We start from the raw sequence: 25,366 nt of genomic DNA on the forward strand, positions 1-25,366 counted from the left end.
TGGATAGGGTAGGATGTACAGCTTAGATGGTCATTGATGAATAACAGGAAGAGAGTTGGTGATAGGACAGAGCCCTGAGGAACACCACTGTTAATAGATCTAGGAGAAGAACGATGGCCATCTACAACAGCGGCTATAGAACGACCAGAAAGGAAGCTAGAGATGAAGGTACAGATAGAAGGATAGAAACCGTAAGAGGGCAGTTTGGAAATTAAAGATTTATGCCAGACTCGATCGAAAGCCTTAGAGATGTCAAGTGCATTGGCAAAGCTTTTGCCAAAGTCCCGAAAGGAGGATGACCAGGAGTCTGAAAGGTAGGTGAGAAGATCGCCGGTGAAGCGTCCCTGACGGAACCCATACTGACAATCAGAAAGAAGGTTTTGATAGGAAAGATGCTTTAAAATTTTTCTATTAAGAACAGACTCGAAAACTTTTGAGATACAAGATGTTAAAGCAATTGGACGATAGTTAGAGGGTTGGGAATGGTCACCCTTCTTTGGGACTGGCTGAATGAGAGCAAACTTCCAGCAAGAAGGAAAGGTACAAGTTGACAGACAAAGGCGAAAGAGTTTGCCTAGGCAGGGTGTAAGCACAGAAGCACAGTTTTTGAGAACAACAGGAGGGACTCCATCAGGCCCATATGCCTTATTAGTATTGAGGCCCGTGACAACACGTCTGTGGCCATTCGTTACGAGGGTTATCCTGCCTCCACTAAGGCTCTGGCAGTGGTGAAAATGCTCTTGAAGCACATACAGTAATCCAGTCTTGTGCTGCACTTAATCCTTTGCACTATGAGTCATAATTGTTTAACACTACACATTCTGTTCTTGACTGCACCACACCAGTTTCAACTGCCACTTTCAACCGCCAGTTTACACTCTGTACTTAATCTTTGCACTCTGAATTCTAATTTCATAACACTGCACAACACTGTATATTCCTGTGTGGACTAGTAGCGAGATATTGCAGTTTATTCACTGTTTATTCATAAAAACGGGCATGTGCAGCATCCACTGAATGAGCGTCTAGTCAGTACAGTAGTTATGTGGTAACTGGGGAGGACGGAAGGGATGGGGGAAGCAAGCAGCAAGGGTAAACACAGCGGTCGGCGGTGCGTGCCAATTTCAAAGTCTATCTATCTATCTATTGCCAGATGCCTCAGTCCCGTTCGGGGTGGCCACAAACAAATCGCCTCCACGTCGCCCTGCCCCTGCCATTTCACTGCCCTGCTCCCAACTCACACCCCCCTCTCTCATATACCTCTCCATCCCATCCCTCCATCTCATCCTCGGCCTCCCCCTCCCTCTTACCCCCTCCACCTCACTCACATACACTCTCTTTATCAGTCTTTCACTCTCCATCCTCTCCACATGGCCAAACCACTTCAGTGTGTTCCTCCTAACGCTTCCTATCACATCCACATCCACACCACAACGCTCCTTTATATCCTCATTTGTCAGCCTGTCTCTCCATGTGACTCCACAGGCTCCTCTTAAATAACTCATTTCCACTGCTCTCACTCTTGACTTGTGCCCTTCCAACAACGTCCAAGCTTCACTTCCATACGTTAGAGTCAGTATCACAATACTGTCATGCAGTAACTTTTTCACTTCCATGCTCACTTCCCTGTTTCGTATCACTGCTTTCAAGGAACCAGCAACCTTTCTTCCTTGTTGTACCCTTTCAAGCACTTCACCCTCCAAACCTCCATCCTTACTCATCACACTACCCAAGTACTTAAACGTACTCACATTTTCCAATTCCTCACCATCCATCCTCATTGTATATTCACTGACTTCACCTCTCTCAAAGACCATCACTTTACTCTTCCCTACGTTCACCTTTAGATTCCGTTTCTTACACACTCTCCCAAACTCATCCACCAGGCCTTGCAGCTCCCCTTCGTCTTCAATCAACAACACAGTATCATCTGCAAACAACAATTACAGGGAGTTTCCAAACACTACCCTCTCTCATCAGGGCCACTCCAACATCCACTACCCTACCTTGTACCTCTTTTATTATCCCATCCATGTACAGACTGAACAACCATGGAGACATTTTTTTGTTTGTGTGTGTGTTTTTTGGCCATTTTTTAGTTCCAAAGGCCTGGACCCAAAATGTCCAGTAAGTGGGGAGTCTGGATAGTGGACGTCCGGATAGTTCAGGGATTACTGTACGTAAATCCCCATCCACAGCAGCAAACAGTGACTGACAGGCACAAGTGAGATGTTCATCATCTGACAATTTGTGGCAAGTTTGATGGGTAAACCAGCGGACAGCCCGTGCCCAATGTTGAGTGAAATCGCCAGACAATGCCTGTTTTTTTCACTCTCTGGTTTCTTTTCTTTTGCACTAGTCCAGCATGCATTGTGCTATATAGTGCTAATTTTCTCATACAAATTGTGTTGGCCTTGTCACGCCACACTCAAGCGCTGATGACTACCTACTCAGCGACCACCTACTCCTCACAGTTTGAACAACATTACAGTCGTGCCTGACAGACTGCTCGGTATGGACACAGTCTGCCAGTCACTGCCCGCTAGTGTGGATGGGGATTTAGGCTACAAGAGTAATGTCCAGTCACTATGACAGCAGCTGAAACACTGACAAACTGGACTTGGAGCAGTGGCATCTTCGTCATGGGTCTATGTCCCAGAGGCTGTGGAAGGGAAGAGGAGGACAGCACGGAGGCCAAACCACTGGATACCTCCCCAGTCCCTCACGGGCCTCGAGTACCTGGGAGTGGCTTCTGTTGCCCGGGCAAGTACCACATCTCCCAACACAACACACACAACAACACCGTTTCTTCTACACCGAGAAATGACTCCCTGGCTGTCATTTCTCGACGACTTCTTCTGGCCGGGGACATTGAAAGAAATCCAGGACCCACCAACAAATACATATGTCCAACATGCTCAAAACCTATCACATCGAGCCAACAGACAAAGGGTTCAGTTTAGTGCAATTCCTGCAAGAATTGGACCCATTACACCAGCACAACACTTGCATCCAGAAAATATTACACAAACACCTGGACCTGCTCCTTATGCTCCTACCTCCCACCCACCAACCCCCCTACCAATCCTACTCCTACTTCCTTCACACCTCCACAGCCAAACCCACCAATCCATCCCACACCATCCAGTCCCCCAACTCCTCCCATTCTGACCCATCCTAATCCACCTCAACCCTTACCTCCATCACAACCTCCTCCTACCCCTTCCCCTCCGCCCACACCACCTCCCCACCGTGCTGCAACAGTCAACACACATCACACACACAACATAAACATCCTTCAGTTAAACACATATGGCATAAACACCAAAAAACAAGAACTCACACAATTCATCAAACAACAGAACATACACAATGCCATCTTACAAGAAACAAAACTACAGAGAGCATGGAAAACATCGACATTTCATAACTTCACCACCATTTGACAAGACTGGGCTGACGGCGGTGGCGGTGGACTCATCACCCTGGTACACAAATCCATCAACTCTGCAGATACCAGTGCACACACAAAGTCACTTCTCCTCCCACATGACACCACAACAGAAATACAATCAGTTAAAATATGCACTGGTAACAAATCACACATAACAATCACTAACACATACATTCCCCTCCAAAGAAACGTCGTCTGTGGCACCTTGGAGCTGCAGATTGGGAGGCCCTCAAGCAGTACTTTTTTTATTTTCCCTGGAATGATTATTGCTTCCATGGCCGGGAGCCATCTGAGTATGCCTTGCGCATTACGAAGGTTATTCTCTTGGGCATGGAAGCATACATTCCTTTCCCATATCCTTTGACTAATGCACGAAAGCCTTGGTTTAATCACGCTTGTTCTAATGCTGTCTGCAACAAGGAGAGGGCCTATAAAAGGAACCAGAGCCAACCCACCCCTGAATCACATCTTTTATACGTTTCTGCCAGGAATCGTGCTAAGTCTGTTCTTCGCTCTGATAAAAATAATCTCGTCCGTACAAAATGCTCTCAACTTCCTAATTCGAATTAGCCAAAAACCTTTCTAACAACTTTACCTTATCATCCTTCCCTCCTCTTTTCTACTCTGATGGCTCTGTAGCTGTTTCTTCTACTGATAAAGCAGATCTCTTTGTTCAGACTTTCTCCTCCAATTCCACCTTAAACAATTCCAGCGCTGTTCTTCCATCACTTCCCCCCCCTGACTTCCTCATGGCTGACATTAAAATATCTTCAGCTGATGCATTTTCTGCCATCTCAGGCCTCAATACTAAGAAGGCATATGGGCCTGATGGAGTCCCTCCTGTTGTTCTTTAAGAACTGTGCTTCTGTGCTTACACCCTGCCTAGGCAAACTCTTTCGCCTTTGTCTGTCAACTTGTACCTTTCCTTCCTGCTCTCATTCAGCCAGTCCCTAAGAAGGGTGACCATTCCCAGCCCTCTAACTATCATCCAATTGCTTTAACATCATGTATCTCAAAAGTTTTCGAGTCAGTTCTTAATAGAAAAATTTTAAAGCATCTTTCCTGTCACAACTTTCTTTCTGATCGTCAGTATGGGTTCCGTCAGGGACACTCCACTGGCGATCTTCTCACCTACCTTTCAGACTCCTGGTCATCCTCCTTTTGGGACTTTGATGAAAGCTTTGCCATTGCACTTGACATCTCAAAGGCTTTTGATCGAGTCTGGCATATATCTTTAATTTCTAAACTGCCCTCTTATGGTTTCTATCCTTCTATCTGTGCCTTCATCTCTAGCTTCCTTTCTGGTCGTTTTATAGCTGCTGTTGTAGACGGCCATCATTCTTCTCCTAGATCTATTAACAGTGGTGTACCTCAGGGCTCTGTCCTATCATCAACTCTCTTCCTTTTATTCATCAATGACCTTCTAAGCTATACATCTAACCCTATCCACTCATACGCTGATGACTCCACCCTTCACCTTTCCATTCGATTCCCGCAATGTTCATCTCAGCAGTTACTTCAACAAACAAGGGATGAGGCTATGGCACACCTAATGTCTGACTTGGCTAGTATCTCTGACTAGGGTAAAAATAATCTGGTTGTTTTTAATGCATCAAAGACTCAGTTTTTGCACCTGTCAACCTGACAAAATCTTCCACAGGTATACCCACTAATGTTTAATAATATTCAGCTTAATCCTGCATCATCCTTGAACATGCTTGGGGTTTCATTTACTCAGAACTTATCTTGGAAATATCATATTACATCTCTTGTAAAATCTGCATCCAAGAGATTGGGTGTGCTAAGCCGACTCCATTCCCTCTTTTCCCCTGCACAATTGTTGATTCTATACAGGGGTTTTATCCGCCCCTGCTTGGAGTACAACTCTCATGTGTGGGGAGGCTCCCCACATACAGCTCTTCTCAATAGGGTGGAGTCAAAGGCTTTTCGTCTCATTAACTCTCCTCCTCTTACTGACTCCCTTCAACCTCTGTCTCTTCGCCGCACTGTTGCATCTTTATCTCTTTGATATCGCTACTTCAATGGTCACTGTTCCTCTGAACTGTCTGCAAGCATTCCTCCACCTCTACGACGGGCGCATAGGACACGTCTAGCAGCAAACTCTCACCCCTTTTCTGTTCAACTCTCTAATGCAAGAGTTAACCGTTACTCCCAGTCCTTCATTTATGCAACAGGTCAACTCTGGAACTGTCTCCTTCTGTCTGTGTTTCTTGCTTTTTATGATCTCCAGTCTTTCAAACGCAGTGTGTCCAGACATCTTGAAATGCATGGATCTTGAATTTGGCTTTCTCTTGTATTTTGTTTTTCTCTTGGAGGGAACAGTTTTGTGGGCTCGCTGCCTTTGGTTCCTTCTTCCTCTTATTTAAAAAAAAAAAAAAAAAAAAAAAAAAAAAAAAAAAAGTCCCCCACAGTACCACACAATTAATCTCCACAGATACACCACATCACTAACATACCCAACATCATCCTGGGTGGTGATTTCAATCCCAAGTTGTCAGCCTGGCATGTCAACAACCCTGACACAGATAGAGGGCTGGTACTATAATCCCAGACAGATCGTCTTTTCATACTGAACAATCTAGACCAACAGACCCATATCCCACACCAAGCCCTCTTCCTCCCATCATCTCCAGACATCACCTTCTGCTCCCCAAACCTCGCTCCCACTACATCATGGAGAGTGGTCAAAACTCTAGGTTCTGATCACCTCCCAATCATCACTACCAAAACAGAATCACCCCAGCTGGCCACAAACACATATACACTAATTATAAGAGAGCCAACTGGGAGGCCTCCACAACTGAAACAGAACAACATTTCGAAACACTAAACAGTACACCCATCACAAACATCAACACCACTGTGAACACTTTCAATACAATTATACAAAATGCAGACAAAAGACACATCCCTAGAGGCAACAGAAAGAGACACAACCTCAACTTCACACCAGAAATTCAAGGCCTCATCAGACAATGGGACACACTACAACACTCCCCAACACCCCATACACAAGACACCGTAGAACAAATACAAGAACTCAACACTCAAATAAACAATAAAATATCAGAACAGCAAACACTAAACTGGAAAAATTACCTCCAAACACCTGACCACAAAACAAACATCAGCAAACTCTACAAAACACTAAACAGCATCACACTTTCCAACAGCAACACCACACAATCACACGCTGCCATCACAACAACAGACACCGTACCTTCAAACAAACAACAAGCAAACACTCTCATCAATCACTTTTCACAAGTCAGCCATCTAAACCCCCATCCTGATGACCGAAGTATCATCTGAAGCAAAAGACAGTTCCCCACAGACCCAGACTACGCACCTTTCACTTACAACCAGACGAAGCACATCATTAACAACCTCAAGCACTCATCTGCCTGTGGACCAGACAACATAAGCAACATTCACCTTAAATACCTAGGACCACAAGGCATACAAGCACTCACCAACATATCAAACTACAGCTACTCACACAACATAATACCCAACATCTGGAAGCGTGGGATTATCATCACTATCCCTAAACCCAACAAAGACCCTACATAACCCTCATCACACTCCTCTGCACCCCCTCTAAAGTCACTGAACGACTGGTACTACAACTAGTCACACCTCACATTCCCCTAGCCCAGTCACAACATGGCTTTAGGCCACTAAACTCCATAAACACTCTTCTTACAGACCTTACACAGACAGTTTTTGATGGCATGAATTCAGCTAGGCCACCACACAGAACACTCCTAGTCATACTAGACATTAGGAAAGCTTTTGATGCCATCCACCGCCACGACGTCACAAACAAAATACTCAACACAAACATGCACAATAACACAAAAAGATGGCTGGCAAACTACTTATCAGGTGGATGTGCACACGTAACATTTGCCGGTCAGTCCTCGAACATCAGAACCTTCACAAACGGCGTCTCCCAAGGATCTGTTTTGTCCCCTACACTCTTTAACCTATACATGCACGACATACCCGAACCCCACAACCACAGATACACATAGCTTCCTATGCAGATGATATAACACTTACATGTACGTACCAAAATGCAAACACAGCTGCACACATCATTCAACCTTACCTCAACACACTACACGAATGGTTCACCACAAACAGGCTCAAAATAGCCCCAGCCAAATCTACAGTGACCCTTCGCACACTCTGGACAGCAGAACACAATCACATCCCACACCTCACCATAAAGAACACTCCCCTACCATATACACCCCCCCCAAAAATTGTTGATGTAACATACAATACATCAATGTCATTTCAACAACATATCACAAACATTTAAAATAATATAACACCAAGACTCAATGCTTTGAGGTCACTTGCCCATACAACATTCAGACACAACAAAGAGACCACCACCACAATATACAAACAATACATACGTTCAGTGATGAATTATGCAAGCCCTGCCTGGGCTTCTAACCTCACCAAAACACTACAACACTCTATAAATCATACAGAACAAGGCCCTAAAAATAATCACAGGCTGCACAGCTACTACACCCACAGACCACCTATATCAAGAAACCAAAGTCCTCAAAGTCAAGGATCACCTAGACATGAGAGGCACCCAGTTTCTTGCTGCAGCCTCCACAAAGCCACAACATCCACTATATTACATGGCAGCACATACACCCACACCAAGGAGCATCAAAACAACACCCAGCACACGATACCATACACAAATACTGTCATCTCTCCCCCTTTGCCCACCTCAGACCAGCTTCCAGAAGCATATCCACACTCAGATCACTCGCCACTCCATTCAGTCACTTAAAGACAACACACAGCTGCTTGCATGGCCTCCTGACATCCACCCTTCTGAATCCTATCTCCCTCGTGAGGACAGGGTTCACCTGGCCAAGCTGAGATGTGGGCACCATCCAGCCCTCTTAAGCTACCATAAGAGGCTAGATGACTCCATCACTGATGCCTGTCCAGGATGCAACACAGCACCCCATACTATTAAGCACATTATGGAAGACTGCATTGCACACAATCACATACGCCAACAACACAACATACACTCTTTGAGAGCTCTATGGGAAAGCCCGGTCTCGGCCATGGCCTTCCTAAGGGACTCGGGGCTGTTCGGCCAGAGTGCCTAAGCAACAACTACTACTACTACTACTACACTGACAAACTGTAAGGACATGTCATATATCTGCACATTAACAAATGGTCACCATACTCATAACAGAGGGGTACTGAGCCACCCAATGGAAAGTGTGTCATGAATTGTTACAAACCATGAATGTCAATTACAACACATGGCAATGTCAACACCATTTCATGGTCTTACTGTAAAACTGCATAATCTCCATGAAACAATGAATGGCCCAGTCATCACCTTGTAATGTATCCCTCTCACTGCAGTTCATGTCAGGTACCAAAGTCCACCACCCTCTACCCCATCACCCCTCTCCTGTACAGCCCAGTTCGACCACTACAGTGCTCGTCAGAAGTATTCAGCGTTGTCCGCCAGGCGAGCAATACTTATGGCCCAAAAAGAATCACCCATTCTGGGGGGGTAAGAATTGAGCCACAAGTTTGAGCTCCGAGCATGACGTCATGGTAGCCTGGGGCCTTCCGACGCGCTGGTTGGTTCCCGCCTCAGTCGCCCACGGGCTGCCTGAGAGAGAGGAACTCCGCCGAGTGTCCCTCTCAAATTGCGCCATTTTTTACCGAGTGTCCCGCAGTGTTCTGGCCTTCACAACTTTGTTATGGCACCTACCCGTGAACTATCGAGTGAAATCATATCCCAGATCATTGCTCTAAAGGAGGCAGGCCACCAGACAAAGGAAATTAGTGAATTGGTTGGTGTGGCACGATCGACAGTGCGTCGTTGGTGTGCACGGTTTCGGGAGGAAAACAGTGGTGCAGTTCCCACAAAGAAACCGCGGTCTGGTAGGCCTAGGAAAACTTCCCCAAGGTCTGTTAATGTTTTAAAACGTGCAGTGGAGTTTAATCCTCGTGTGAGTGCAAGGAAAATTAAGGAGAGCAACCCGGAAGTGTTTGGTGAGGTGTCAGTGAGAACAGTGTCTCGTAGGGTGCATGAGCTTGGTTACACAAGTCACAGGCCTGTGAAAAAGCCTCTTCTCACCAAGAGCCAGAGAATTCGTAGGCTTCCCTTTGCTAATAAATATCTAACCTGGGGTGAGGAGCAATGGTTGTCAGTGTTGTGGTCTGATGAGGCAACGTTTAGTGTTACCTGTAACAGAGGAGCACGTGTGTATCGACGCAAAGGTAGTGACCCACTTGACCCACGGTATGTAGAAAGCACAGTTAAACATCCTGATTCACTCATGGTATGGGGTTGTTTCTCAGGGAAGGGTTTGGGGAAGCTTGTTGTACTTCCCAAGAACATCAGAGTGAATCAGGATGTTTACCTGGAGCTTCTGTGTGATCATTTACCAGACTCCTTCGAGCTAACAGGTGCACGAGTGTTTCAGCAGGACGGTGCACCTGCTCACAAGGCCAAATCGGTCACCAATTGGCTTCGTGACTGCGAGGTATCATTCATGACAGACTGGCCAGGAAATAGCCCAAACCTCAACCCCATTGAAAACCTCTGGTACCTCGTAAAGAAGAGTCTCCAAGGGAAAGACGTGAGCTCTCTGCCTAAGTTGGAAGCCGCCATTCGTGACTCCTGGGACAAAATACCCCTCCAGCACCTCAGGAGCCTCGCCCTTTCACTTCCAAGACGTCTCAGGTCCGTGAAGAAACGTAAAGGCTACCCTACGAAGCACTAAAGGTAAATAAAATGCATTATTTATATGTTTTTTCAATGTTGAAAGGTTTGTTTCTCAGGAGGGACGCAGGGCGCTCTATACTTCTGACGAGCACTGTATTGTCCTCTTCCACACCCATCTCCCTCCTTCTATCTCCCAGGTCCCCCACCCCGACCCTGCTGCCTTCTGTGGCACCACCTCCTGTATGTAGTGAACTTGCCTCGATTTCAAGGGTATTCCAATGTCAGGTTCATGGTCGGGAGGATAGGCGTCATGATAATTTTCTGTTCATTGATTATTGTGGGGTAGCTAATAACAATGACTAATATGTTGAACTGTTGACTGTTTCCATGGCACATGACTCAAAACTAAACTACTTATGAAATCCATGTCATTCATAATAACTGCCACTATGCAGAGCAGGGGTACTTAACTACTATGTGTGAAGGTCCAGACACAAAGTTTTCTACATAGCATGGATCCAGATGAAAGTCTAAATTCAAAATGTGGTAATAAGAAACATAAGAACACACATTACAATTTACTTCAAGCAATATGGATTTTTTGCCTAAAACTCTATCTATCTATCTACTACCAGATGCCTTAATCCCTTACACGAGATGCCCACAAACAAATCGCCTCCACGTCACCCTGTCCCCCGCCAATTCACTGACCTGCTCCAAATCCACACACCCCTCTCTCATATACCTCTCCACTCCATCCCTCCATCTCATCCTTGGCCTTCCCCTCCATCTCTCCCCCTCCACCTCACTCACATACACTCTCCTCATCAGTCTCTCACTCTCTATCCTCTCCACATGGCCAAAACACCTCAGTGTATTTCCCCATATGCTTCTTATCACATCCACATCCACACCACAATGTTCCTTCACATCTTCATATATCAGTCTGTCTCTCCATTTGACTCCACAGGCTTCTCTCAAATAACTCATTTCCACTGCACTCACTCTTGACTTGTGTCTCTCCAACAACGTCCAAGCTTCACTTCGATATGTTAGAGTTGGTATCACAATACTGTTATGTAGCAACGTTTTCACTTCCATGCTCACTTCCCTGTTTCTTATCACTGCCTTCAAGAACCAGCAACCTATCTTCCTTGTACCCTTTCATGCACTTCACCCTCCAAACTTCCATCCTTACTCATCTCACTACCCAAGTACTTAAACGTACTCACATATTCCATTTCCTTATCACCCAACCTCAATGTACATTCACTGACTTCAAATCTCTCTAAGACCATAACTTTACTCTTCCTTACATTCACCTTTAGATTCCGTTTCTTACACACTCTCCCAAACTCATCCACCAAGCCTTGCAGCTCCCTTTCGTCTTCACTTAAAAACACAGTATCATCTGCAAACAACAGTACAGGGAGTTTCCAAACACTGCCCTCTCTCATTAGGGCCACTCCAACATCCACTGCCCTACCTTGTGTCTCTTTTATAACCCCATCCATATACAGATTAAACAACCATGGAGACATGACACATCCCTGTTTCAACCCAACCTTCAAATAGAAAAACTCACTCAGTTCACTATCCACATGCACTGCAGCATTAGCATCCACATACATACTCTTCACAGCATTCAGCAACTTCCCATCTACTCCACATAATACTTCCCACAATCCTTGTCTATCCACCCTGTCATATGCTTTCTCCAAATCCATGAAGGCTGCATACAACTTCTTTCCCTTCTCTAGACACTTTTCCACTAAAGCTTTAAGAATAAATATCTGATCTACACAACCTCTTCCCTTCCTAAAGTCTCCCTGTTCTTCTCCAACTAATTCCTCTGTTATTTCCCTAACTCCGTCAACAAGGATCCTACCGTATACTTCTCCTATTACACTAAGAAGACAAATGCCCCTATGAATATCATACTTTTCTTTTTCCCCATTCCCTTTGTACAAGGGAATAATTATACCTGACTTCAAATCATCCGGGACTTTACTTTCCTCCCAGGCCAATCTGTACATCTTCCACATCCATTCTATTATTATTTTGGCTGAATGTCAGTTTGGATTCAGAAGTGGAAGGTCATGTGTTTCTAACTTGTTGAGCTTTTACTCAAGAGCGATTGATGTGGTACAGGAGAGAGATGGTTGGGTGGATTGTGTGTACTTAGACTTAGAGAAGGCCTTTGACAAGGTACCTCATAAGAGACTAATGTGGAAACTAGAATATATAGGAGGACTAAAGGGGAAACTTCTGGAATGGATGAGAGACTTTTTGAGAGACAGACAAATGAGGACAGTAATAAAGGAAAAGATGTCTGGATGGAGGGAAGTAACAAGTGGAGTCCCTCAAGGCTCAGTGTTGGCACCAGTAATGTTCCTGATTTACGTAAATGATATGGTAGATGGAGTGAACAGTTATGCAAGTCTGTTTGCTGATAATGTAAAGATCTTGAGGAAGATAGAGGTTGAGGAGGATTGTAAAATACTGCAGGAGGATTTGGATAGGATACACAATTGGAGCCGGACGTGGGAAATGAAATTTAATGTAAAGAAATGTAAAATATTGGAAATGGGTAAAAGTACCAGGAGACCATCACTGAATTATTTTTTGGGTAATGAATTAATCACAAAAAGGAGAGAAGAGAAAGATTTGGGAGTGCTGGTCCAAGATAGTTTGTCACCAGAAAAGCACATTAACAAGATAGTTGGAGAGACTTATAAACTCTTGACTAACATAAGAGTAGCATTTCATTATATGGATGAGGAAATGATGAAAAAATTGATAGTGGCCATGATCCGCCCCAGGTTAGAATATGCAGCGGTAGTGTGGTCCCCACACAAAAAGAAAGATATAAACAAGACTGAGAGAATACAAAGAACAGCAACCAAGCTGGTCTCCAGTCTGACAGACCTGTCATACAGAGAGAGGCTGGAAAAACTGGATTTGCCTTCGTTAGAGGAAAGGAGAAAGAGGGAAGACATGATTGCGGTGTTCAGGACCATGGTGGGAGTAGATAAAATTGACAAAGAAGATCTGTTTGTATGGGATAAGAGAGCAACAAGAGGACATGGAATGAAATTGAAAAAGTCAAGCTGCTTGAAGGATATCAAGAAATACAGCTTTCCTTACAGAAGTATAGACTTATGGAATAGCCTGGACAATGAGATCGTCCAGTCTAAAAACTTAAACGAGTTTAAAGCTAAATTCGACTTATTGAGAAACAGCGACGGAAACCCACGAGCATAGTACATTCCGTGTATATCACAATTAGGTATATTAGGTAAATACTTAAATATTTGGAATGACTTAGACAAAGAGGTGGTGCATGAGAAAAACATTCATGTGAGTAAAGGTAGACTTGATAAATGTGGATATGGAGACAGGACAACACGAGCATTGCTCAATTCCTGTATACTACAAATAAGTAAATACAAATAGGTAAATACACACTCCATCAATTCCTGGGGCTTTCCCCATTTTGACTTTCTTCAATGCTTCCACAACTTACATCTTACTGATTCCTTCCTGTCTTCTCACCTCCCTCCTAAAAATGTTTGTAAAAATAAAGAAAAATAATTTCTTAAAAAAAAAAAAAATCATCAAATATACATTTATTCTAGAATTAACCACCCATTCCACTGGCAGCTAGTGTGCTAAGGTCCACACAAAAGTGCACCGCGGTCTGCCAATAGAGTACCACTGATGCAGAGGGTGTATTGTGAGACATAATTTTAAAAGCTTACCATAATCTATCTATCTACTGCCAGATGCCTTAATCCTGTAAAAGGTGGCCACAAACAAATCGCCTCCATGTTGCCCTGTCACCCGCCATTTCACTTCCCTGCTCCCAGCTCACACCTCCCTCTCTCATACCTCTCCACTCCATCCCTTCATGTCATCCTCAGCCTCACCCTCCCTCTTCCCCCCTCCACCTCACTCACATACACCTCCTCGTTAGTATCTCACTCTCTATCCTCTTCATATGGCCAAACCACCTTCATGACACTATTCTCAGTATATTTTCTGGCAGAACATTGCTTATATATTATATAACCGCCACTAACTGGGCATGGGCGGCAATGATCACCACGTTCAGTTCATCCGAGCAACCGAACAAAACCTGGTGAAGTTCCATACCTGTCAGTGTTACCAGGTGTGGAGAACATTACACTATCTTCCTGGTGGACGGGGTGTTTCTGTTTGATATCTTCACAACTGCAGAAGCAATATGTATCTATTTCTATCCTTTATCATTTTTTCCTTAAATTCTATAACTTACACTCACTAGCATCAAACCATCTTCTTGGACTTCCATGCCTCACCTTTCCCCCCCCATTAATTTTCTCCCTCTCTCTCTCTCTGTGATCACATAATTTAAGCATGATATCTTCACTCCTCTGATCAACAGATCCTTTTACTCCATAAATTTCAACAGACCTCTTTACTCCATAAATTCATCCTATTACACCTATGGAACCCACACATAATTTTTAAAAATCCTACATTCACTGATCCCACTCTCTTTTTTAATTCTTTCCATACAAGTTTCACAATTCATAGTTAGTAAGGTTACCAACACATCTGCAAGCAGTCTAAATTTTGCTTTAAATATTAATTGGCCTGCATAAAATATGACTTGTACAAAACCAAACTATACTTACAGCCATGGACAAGCAAAGTCACATTTTCTGCAAGTTTCTTCTGAGCATGCCTGCTTTCAGGATTATTCTGAAACATACAAGTTTTCTTTCAGGAAAAGTTTATATTTCAGTTTGCTAAAATGAAAACACTTAAATAAAATAAATTCTTATGCCACTTTTGAAAGGTCTCATTCACCTGACAGCAATTCTCTATGCTACAAGATCTTTAGCAGCATCTCCATTCAATCCCCAACCATAGGGTAAATTAGCATGACCTAATCCCAAGTCTTCTTAGGGTGACCTCTTATGTTCTAATCTCCATGTTCACACTCCAGGATCTACCCGAGTACTGTTCCATCCTCCATTTTCTTCATACGTCCAAATCAACGTAGCCTAACCCTGTGCATCAAAATCACCAATTCATTCAACTTTCTAACCAAATTCTGTTTTCTTCCAGCTCTAAGCAGTACTCCTTTTTGCAGCTCTCTCATTAAGGAAAGCACTGCTCATCAGTCTATGTGTCAAAGGATGCAGTACTCCTTTTTGCAGCTCTCTCATTAAGGAAAGCACTGTTCATCAGTCTGTGTCAAAGGACATCTCTCTCCTTTGCTGGCCAAGATTCTCCACCAAAATGAATTACACGTCTTAAATATTGTACAGTAAGGTTGGGATATACAGCAGAACCTCTTCAGTCCAGACTATATGAAGTCTGTTCAGAAAGTATCCAACTTTAGGCTTTAAAAAAATAAATAGCTAACCTGTTGAGCTAGGACACTAATCCCATCAAAGTAGGCCCCTTCTGACTTGACACACATAGACCAACATTCTTACCATTGCCTGAAACATTTTTGAAAACTGGTTTTCAGTACCTTCTAAAGGCGTTTGGTCGCATTTGTCATGATCTCTTCTCTTGGATGAACGTTGCTCAAGACAGGCTGAGTGTGCAAACTGTGACCCAGACTTTTTGAAGATTGTTGTCACCAATGATGAGACTTAGGTGTACAGGTATGACCCAGAATCAAAAGCACAATCATCCCAGAGGAAGTATGCAGGGTTGCCTTGGCAAAAAAAAAAAGAAAAAAGAAAAAAAAGAAAGAAAGAAAAAAAAAAAGCAGGACAGGTCTGCAGCAAGGTGAAAAGCACTCGCATGTTGACAGTTTTTTCTGACTACTGTGGTGTTTAACATCTAGCATACGCACAGCAGGGTTGGTGATTTTTTTAAATTATTTTAACAAATAAAAAAAAAAGATCAGCGAAGTTAAGCAACGTTAGGTCTGGTTAGTACTTGGATGGGTGACCGCCTGGGAACACCAGATGCTGTTGGCATCCCTACGTGTCAAGTGGGGTTGGTGGAGGATTAGTGTCCCTCCCTGTAAAACAATTAACTCTAAGCCCTTGACCACCCCGTTTGGGATACATGGCATCTGAGGGGGAAAAAAAAAAAAAAAAAAAAAAAAATCAATGATGATTTTTATTTATTCAATTTTTGTGATTTTTTATTTATTTGATTTTTCTGTTTATCATATAGCTAATATTTCAAAAACATATACTGAATACTGTTAACCTCATGTCCTGTCCATTCACTGATAGTTCAGGCTGAAAGCCACTGCCCAGGATCCAGATACATACCTGTTCAAGTCCTGTCTGTACACTACTGATTAAGGCTGAATTGCCAGTGGTAATCTATCTATCTATCTATTGCCAGACGCCTCAATCCCGTTCGGGGTGGCCACAAACAAATCACCTCCACGTCACCCTGCCCCCACCATTTCACTGCCGTTCCCAACTCACACCCCCCTCTCTCATATACCTCTCCACTCCATCCCTCCATCTCATCCTCGGCCTCCCCCTCCCTCTTACCCCCTCCACCTCACTCACATACACTCTCTTTGTCAGTCTTTCACCCTCCATCCTCTCCACATGGCCAAACCACTTCAGTGTGTTCCTCCTAACGCTTCCTATAACATCCACATCCACACCACAATGCTCCTTTATATCCTCATTTGTCAGCCTGTCTCTCCATGTGACTCCACAGGCTCCTCTTAAATAACTCATTTCCACTCCTCTCACTCTTGACTTGTGTCCTTCCAGCAACGTCCAAGCTTCACTTTCATACGTTAGAGTTGGTATCACAATACTGTCATGCAGTAACTTTTTCACTTCCAAGCTCACTTCCCTGCTTCTTATCACTGCTTTCAAGGAACCAGCAATCTTTCTTCCCCGCTGTACCCTTTCAAGCACTTCACTCTCCAAACCTCCATCCTTACTTATCACACTATCCAGGTACTTAAACGTACTCACATTTTCCAATTCCTCACCATCCAACCTCACTGTACATTCACTGACTTCACCTCTCTCAAAGACCATCACTTTACTCTTCCCTACATTCACCTTTAGATTCGGTTTTTTATACACTCTCCCAAACTCATCCACCAAGCCTTACAGCTCTCCTTCGTCTTCACTCAACAACACAGTATCATTTGTAAACAACCGTACAGGGAGTTTCCAAACACTACCCTCTCTCATCAGGGCCACTCCAACATCCACTACCCTACCTTATACAGTACCCTCGCGTCCAACATGCGTTTGTCCAGCACGATTCGCGTCCAGCACAGAGAGCAAAAAAATTAGTACGATTTAATACAATTTAATTACTGTAACATGGGTGCATTAGCATAACATGCACGGATCTCCGAGAAGTGGGCAAAATCCGCAGAGCTCGCCTCTAGCACGATCACCCCCGGTCCAGCATGGTCATACTGAACGTTCCTGTGATGCTGACAGCCAATCAAAACTTCTGATCAAGTTGCCTCCCCCACCTGCTATCGTGATGTGATCGTGATGTTGCCCAATCAAAAATGCTTCTGCTCTCACGTGATGTTTTGTTTCAATTTCTCCCGCCACAGTGCTACTCAGTCACATAATTCGCATTGGAAGGTGCTTTTTTCTCGCTGCATTTTTTGCCCTTGCTACTGCATTTTATCCTGCTCACGATGCCTAGGAAGCCTTCTGAGAAGCCCAAGAAACGGCGGCACCTCCCTCAGGCCACCAAGCTAGAAATCATCGAGAGGAAGAAGAAAAGGGAGAGGAAAGTGGACATCACCAAGGCCTACAACGTGAATGAGGGCAGCGTGAGGACCATAATAAAAAACCAAGACAAGATCCTGGCAGCAATGAAGGCTTATGGAGTGCTAGGACAGGCAGAAGCAGGACCTTCCATGGATATGGATGAGGATAGTGATTCCAAGTGTGATTTCGCAGGATTTATGAGGGAGGTTGAGGAGGAGCAGCAGCCATTACCCGGTAGTGACGCCAGCAGCCATCCTCCGGGGACCCAGTAGGACTATCTACAGCCTCGGATACCATCTTCCATTCCCAGCAAGCCCAACAACACTATCCTAAAAGGTTAGTTATCATTCATAGTACAGCACCATTTATTATAATTACAGTAGTACCAATACATGTAAAGGTATATGGTAGGTATTTAGGGTGACTTATCCTAGGGTTGCTGACATAATTCATTTTTCCCCATAAGCTCTGTTGTTTGTCCAACACGTTTTTGGTCCAACACGGGACCTGTGCATGACCATATTACCGTGTTGGACGCGAGGGTACTGTACCTCTTTTATTACCCCATCCATGTACAGATTGAACAACCATGGAGACATGACACATCCCTGTTTCAACCCAACCTTCAAAGAGAAAAATTCACTCAGTTCACCATCCACACACACTGCAGTCTTAGCACCATCATACATACTCTTCACAGCATCCCATCTACTCCATATATTCTTAATAATTTCCACAATCCTTGTCTATCCACCCTGTCATATGCTTTCTCCAAATCCATGAAATCTGCATACAATTTCTTTCCCTTCTCTAGAAACTTTTCCACTAAAGATCTAAGAATGAATATCTGATCTACACAACCTCTTCCCTTCCTAAAGCCTCCCTGTTCTTCTCCAACTAATTCCTCTGTTCTTTCTCTAACTCTGTCAATAAGTATCCTACCATACACTTTTCTTATTATACTAAGAAGACAGATGCCCCTGTGATTACCACACACTTCTATTTCCCCTTTTCCTTTGTACAAGGGAATAATTATACCTGACTTCCAATCCTCCAGGACTCTACCTTCCTCCCAGGTCAATCTGCACATTTTCCACATCCATTCTACTATTATCTCTCTCCCTACTTCAGCATTTCACCACACACTCCATCAATTCCTGGGGCTTTCCCCAATTTATCTTTCTTCATTGCTTCCACAACTTCTAACCTACTGATTTCTTCCTGTCTTCTCACCTCCCTCCTTCTCCCAGCCATTCCCCAGCCACTTATACTCACATTACTTCCATCCTCTATGTTCAACAATTCCTTAAAGTGTTTTCTCCATCTGCTCACTTTTTCTCCTTTCTCTACTAGTAATCTACCATTTATATCTTTCACTCCCCTGCTAACTTCACTTCCACCCTGTCTTACTCTTTTCACCTCTTTCCAGAACAATTTCTTACAGTCCCTCCACTTTACACTCAAATTCCTTCCAAATTCCTCATCCGCTCTCTTCTTACTCTCTCTTACTAATCTTTTTACCTCTCTCGTTCTTTCTACATATAACTCTCTCTTCCGCCTCTCAACTTCTTCCACGCCCCTATTTCTCATCCATCCAGTGTATGCTTTCATTTTTTGTGCCACAGCCTGTCTCACCTCTTCATTCCACCACGCTGTTCCTTACACACCCCTCTGTCTTCTCTTCATCTCACACACCACATCACATGCTGCACATATTTCTTCTGTAAATATCCTGCACACACCTTCCACGTCCCCCATTTGCTCCAATTCATATTTGCCCAATCGTTCCTCCACTTCTCTCTTATACTCTGCCTTTTTCTCATCCTCTTGTAACCTTTCCACTCTCTTTATAAATACTCCTTCTTCCCGTCCTTCTCTTCTTCTATTTCTCCATCCTAATTGGACCTTGATTCTGCCCACCACCAAGCAGTGGTAAGAAAGTCCACTCCCCCAACCTCTATAAGCTCTTGCATCCATTACACATTTTTGCATCCTTTCATCTACACACACATAATCAATCATTGCCTTCCTTTCATTCAGTTCACCACCCACCCTTCTCATCACTCGCCTTGTATACCTGTGGATCATTTTGTGCCTGAAGAGGGTATTGGCTATCACCAACCCCCTCCCAGCACAAATGTCCACTAACACACTGCCATTCTCATCTATCTCAGCAGGCACACACCACTCAACAACTATTCCATCCACCTTCACATTCCCTACTTTACATTTCATATCACCGATCAAAAACACTCTCTCATTCCTTCCAAACTTTTCCATGCAGACTTCCACATTTGTCCAGAACTCTTCTCTCACTCAGCTTGCACGATCTTGCGTTGGCGCATACACATACACAATCGCCCACATTTGTATTCCAATTTTCAATCTTACCCAGACAATCCTTGACCCAACTGATCCATACTCTCTTATGCTCTTCTTCCATCTTTTACTCACAACTATACACACTCCTTCTTTTGCCCTCTCATTCTCACCTACTCCTGCACATATACCCCATCCATACTCCCATTCTCTCACACTCTCACCTCTCCATTTCGTTTCAGTTATTCCGCATACATCAACTTTGTCATCCTCAAGCACCTGGACAATCTCTCTCTCTTTCAGCTCATCATTCGCTCCCCTTGCATTCCATGTTCTGATTACCATGTCCTTTGTCCGGTCCTTGGTCGTCATCTTTTGGTCAGTCCTTGTCCGAGGCTTATTGTGGTAATCAAGACAGCATATTCCAAAGCTGATTATATTACCACACAGAAAAATCTTAAGTTGATATTATTATGACATGGCCTTAAGTGACCAAGCATACCCTACCTAGTCTTATGGCTTTGTTTTTTTATTTATGGCTCATTATTTCAGATGTACAAATAATTTCAAAACTTAGTTACCCAAGTGTAAAAATATTTTTTCTGTCATACAACGTAGTAATTTCTAATGGCACCATTCTCCAAAATCTGCTAACTTAATGCAGAAGTATCTGAATAAATGAATACCAACACAAAGTTATACACAGCTTTTATAAACCTTCAGATTTTATTTTTGTTAACTTTAGATAAAAAAAATAAAAAAAATACATAAAATCATGAATTTTTTAGGGGGAAAAAAAAAAAGATGATTTAATCACATGATTAAATCAATTTGCTTTAATCAATGCCAACCCGGCCAGAAGGTCAGTCTGTCAAGAAACATTACCACCTCGAAGTTATCTGTCATCTTCATGGAGCAGTTCGGCAGAAGAGACTTTATCTTTGGAAAGCAGAATGTTGGACTTTGCACCATGACAACACCCCTGTCCATTCTTCTCAACTGATTCAGGAATTTTTGGCCAAGCACAACATCCTGCAGGTCCAGCAGGCTCCCTACTCACGACACATGGCTTCTTGCAACTTTTGGTTATTTCCCAAGCTCAAAACTCTGCTTAAGGGTTTCCAATTTGAGACGAGAGATCATGAATGTGATGAACAACTGCAGGAGATATCAAAAACCGACTCTGAAAAATGTTTCAGGCAGTGGAAAGAATGCTGGGCTATGTGTTTAAGTCCAAAGGGGCCTACTTTGAGAGGGATTAGTGTCCTAGCTCAACAGATTAGCTACTTATGATTTTAGAGCCTAAGGTCGCATACTTTCTGAACAGACCTCGTATGGGGGGAAGTGATGTCCAAAGCAGTAGACTGTCTGAACCATCATGGTCATCTGCAGCCCAAACCACAAACATTATCTATGTACAATATACTATAAATCCGTGAACCATAAGTAAACTCTCATATCCGTCAATGCATTACTTGGCATGCGTCACTATCTGTCACAGCAGGTGGCTAAATTTAATAAAATTTCCTGGGAAGACCCCAAATCAAACTCCACGGCATTTGTCTCAGTACCAAGACACATTTTCCTGGAAGCTTTTATTGTAACTTAGAATTCTGGCCCATAACAGATGGCTTCATTTTCTTCTTGTTACCACTGGATGTGAATTAGACAGATGTAAGCAGAATATGTTTTAGACTTAGGATGCACATGACTGATTTTACATTTTTTATTGTGTGTGCGTCTGTGTGTATGTGTGTAATTCACCGGGTCAGTCAGGATCACTTGATGGTCATGATCGTCAGCTTTTACCCTCCAGGACAAAAGCTGAGACCTCATATAGTCCGGTCTAAGGGCAAGGCTGTGACCTTCACACATACACACACCCATCCCCTTGCTCAAGGAGGAGAACAACCGCCAACTCCATCAGTGAAACTTTTCGAAACCTGAGCAAGGCGCGAACTCATGTCTGCCAGATGGCAAGCGAGAATGCTACCAGTGAGCCAGCGAGCGGTGTGTCTGTATGTTCTTACCTAATTGTACTTACTTAATTGTATCTTTACAGGAATGAGTCAAGCTCGTACTGTCCCGTGTCGTAAACCATATTTATCATACATAGCCTTAAATTTGTGAATTGTTTTGGCACACACTATTTCATTCGGTAGTGCATTCCATTGATCAATTGCTCTGTTTGGGAAACTGAATTTCCTTACGTCTTTATCACCTCTCTTCTTATGCAGTTTTTTGCAGTGTCCTCTTGCTGATGCTTCTCCATATGTTAAGTAATCATTTATATCTATTTTCTCCTTTCCTGATATGCATTTATATAGCATTATCATGTCACCTCTTTTCCTTCTCTCCTGTAGTGTTGGTAGATTCAGTTTATTTAGTCTTTCTTCGTAGCTTAGGTCCCTTGAGCTTGGTATCCATCTTGTAGCGGCCCTTTGAACTTTTTCAATCTTGTCTATGTGCTTTTTGAGATGAGGACTCCAGACTACTGATGCATATTCCAGGGTTGGTCTAATAAATGCTGTTATTATCCTTCTTAGCATGTCTTCATTTATGTATGTGAATGCTATTCTCATATTTGCAAGCAGTGTATACATGTTCCGTACCTTCTCGCTGATGAGGTCAGCCGGAGATAGTCTGTTATTGATAATCACACCTAGGTCTCTCTCTCTTTCTGATGTGTATAGGGTTTTATTTCCTAACTTATAATCCCAATCAGGTCTTTTTCCACTTTTACCAAACTTGATTACGAGTACATGACACTTGTCCACATTGAATTCCATTTGCCATGTACTACTCCATTCATGAAGTTTATTTAATTCTTCTTGTAGCTCCCTACAAGAGTCTGTGCTAGTAATTCTCCTTTGTATTTTTGCATCATCTGCAAACATATTCAGATAGCTCTCATTTCCAGTGTTACTGTTTATATCATTTATATACACTAAAAACATGATTGGTGCCAGCACTGAACCCTGTGGTACTCCACTAGTCACTTCTTTCCATGATGAGTAGTTTCCTCTTAGTACTGTCCTCATTTCTCTTTTTATGAGAAAGTCTTGCATCCAACAAAACAGTTTGCCTCGAATTCCTCCTTGATGGTACAGTTTCCATAAAAGTCTTTGGTGTGGTACTGTGTCAAAAGCTTTCTTGAAATCTAAATAGATACTGTCCACCCATCCTTCCCTTTCCTGTATTGTGTTTGTTACTCTGTCATAGTAGCTCAACAGATTAGTAACACATGATTTTCCTTTTCTGAAACCAAACTGTCTTTCTGTTATCATACTGTGTTCTTCTAGATGATTTACCCAAGCTTTTCTTATAAGTTTTTCTAATACCTTGCTTACAACACTGGTCAGTGATACTGGTCGGTAGTTGAGTGGATTTTGTCTATTTCCTTTCTTGAATAAGGGGACAATATTTGCTTTTTCCAAATATCAGGTAGTTTACCTTGACTCAAGGATTTCTTGAAAATTAAAAATAATGGTTTACATAACTCCTTTGCACATTCTCGTAATACCCAACATGAAATTTCATCAGGACCACTTGCTTTTCCTCTGTCTAATCTACTTAACTCCTCCTGTATTACTTTTTCTGCTATTTGTATATCTGGTAGTATGTGTGGATATGCGTGTTCCACATAGTCCCACTCAAAATTTTTTTCTTCTGTAAAAACTAATTGGAAATTCTTATTTAGTGCTTCACAAATATCTTTCTCTTGTGTATAAGTGATTCCCTCGTCCGTAATGGATTGTATTATATCTTTTTCTTTGGTTTTGCTTCTGATATAGCTGTGTGTGTGTGTGTGTGTGTGTGTGTGTGTGTGTGTGTGTTCTTACCTAATTGTATCTTTACAGGAATGAGTCAAGCTCGTACTGTCCTGTGTCTTAAACCATATTTATCATACATAGCCTTAAATTTGTGAATTGTTTTGGCACACACTATTTCATTCGGTAGTGCATTCCATTGATCAATTGCTCTGTTTGGGAAACTGAATTTCCTAACGTCTTTATCACCTCTCTTCTTATGCAGTTTTTTGCAGTGTCCTCTTGCTGATGCTTCTCCATATGTTAAGTAATCATTTATATCTATTTTCTCCTTTCCTGATATGCATTTATATGGCATTATCATGTCACCTCTTTTCCTTCTCTCCTGTAGTGTTGGTAGATTCAGTTTATTTAGTCTTTCTTCGTAGCTTAGGTCCCTTAAGCTTGGTATCCATCTTGTAGCGGCCCTTTGAACTTTTTCAATCTTGTCTATGTGCTTTTTGAGATGAGGACTCCAGACTACTGATGCATATTCCAGGGTTGGTCTAATGAATGCTGTTATTATCCTTCTTAGCATGTCTTCATTTATGTATGTGAATGCTATTCTCATATTTGCAAGCAGTGTATACATGTTCCGTACCTTCTCGCTGATGAGGTCAGCCGGAGATAGTCTGTTATTGATAATCACACCTAGGTCTTTCTCTCTTTCTGATGTGTATAGGGTTTTATTTCCTAACTTATAATCCCAATCAGGTCTTTTTCTACTTTTACCAAACTTGATTACGAGTACATGACACTTGTCCACATTGAATTCCATTTGCCATGTACTACTCCATTCATGAAGTTTATTTAATTCTTCTTGTAGCTCCCTACAAGAGTCTGTGCTAGTAATTCTCCTTTGTATTTTTGCATCATCTGCAAACATATTCAGATAGCTCTCATTTCCAGTGTTACTGTTTATATCATTTATATACACTAAAAACATGATTGGTGCCAGCACTGAACCCTGTGGTACTCCACTAGTCACTTCTTTCCATGATGAGTAGTTTCCTCTTAGTACTGTCCTCATTTCTCTTTTTATGAGAAAGTCTTGCATCCAACAAAACAGTTTGCCTCGAATTCCTCCTTGATGGTACAGTTTCCATAAAAGTCTTTGGTGTGGTACTGTGTCAAAAGCTTTCTTGAAATCTAAATAGATACTGTCCACCCATCCTTCCCTTTCCTGTATTGTGTTTGTTACTCTGTCATAGTAGCTTAACAGATTAGTAACACATGATTTTCCTTTTCTGAAACCAAACTGTCTTTCTGTTATCATACTGTGTTCTTCTAGATG

At 42.8% G+C, this 25,366-nt stretch overlaps 1 protein-coding gene across 3 annotated transcripts in view; it reads right to left on the bottom strand.

Annotated features, from left to right (window-relative positions):
• TyrRS-m (Tyrosine--tRNA ligase, mitochondrial) overlaps positions 1-25,366 on the bottom strand; it is an 817,527-nt gene that overhangs the window by 222,355 nt on the left and 569,806 nt on the right. For all 3 annotated transcript variants that reach the window (XM_080273695.1, XM_080273696.1, XM_080273694.1), the window contains one exon: positions 14,897-14,963. In XM_080273695.1, coding sequence (XP_080129821.1) covers positions 14,897-14,963 — 67 coding nt within the window. The remainder of the gene's footprint in view (positions 1-14,896; positions 14,964-25,366) is intronic.

Source organism: Coenobita brevimanus, chromosome 55 (genome assembly GCF_032717465.1).
Source record: "Coenobita brevimanus isolate Jiangsu-jjx chromosome 55, ASM3271746v2, whole genome shotgun sequence".
NCBI classification, from domain to species: domain Eukaryota; kingdom Metazoa; phylum Arthropoda; class Malacostraca; order Decapoda; family Coenobitidae; genus Coenobita; species Coenobita brevimanus.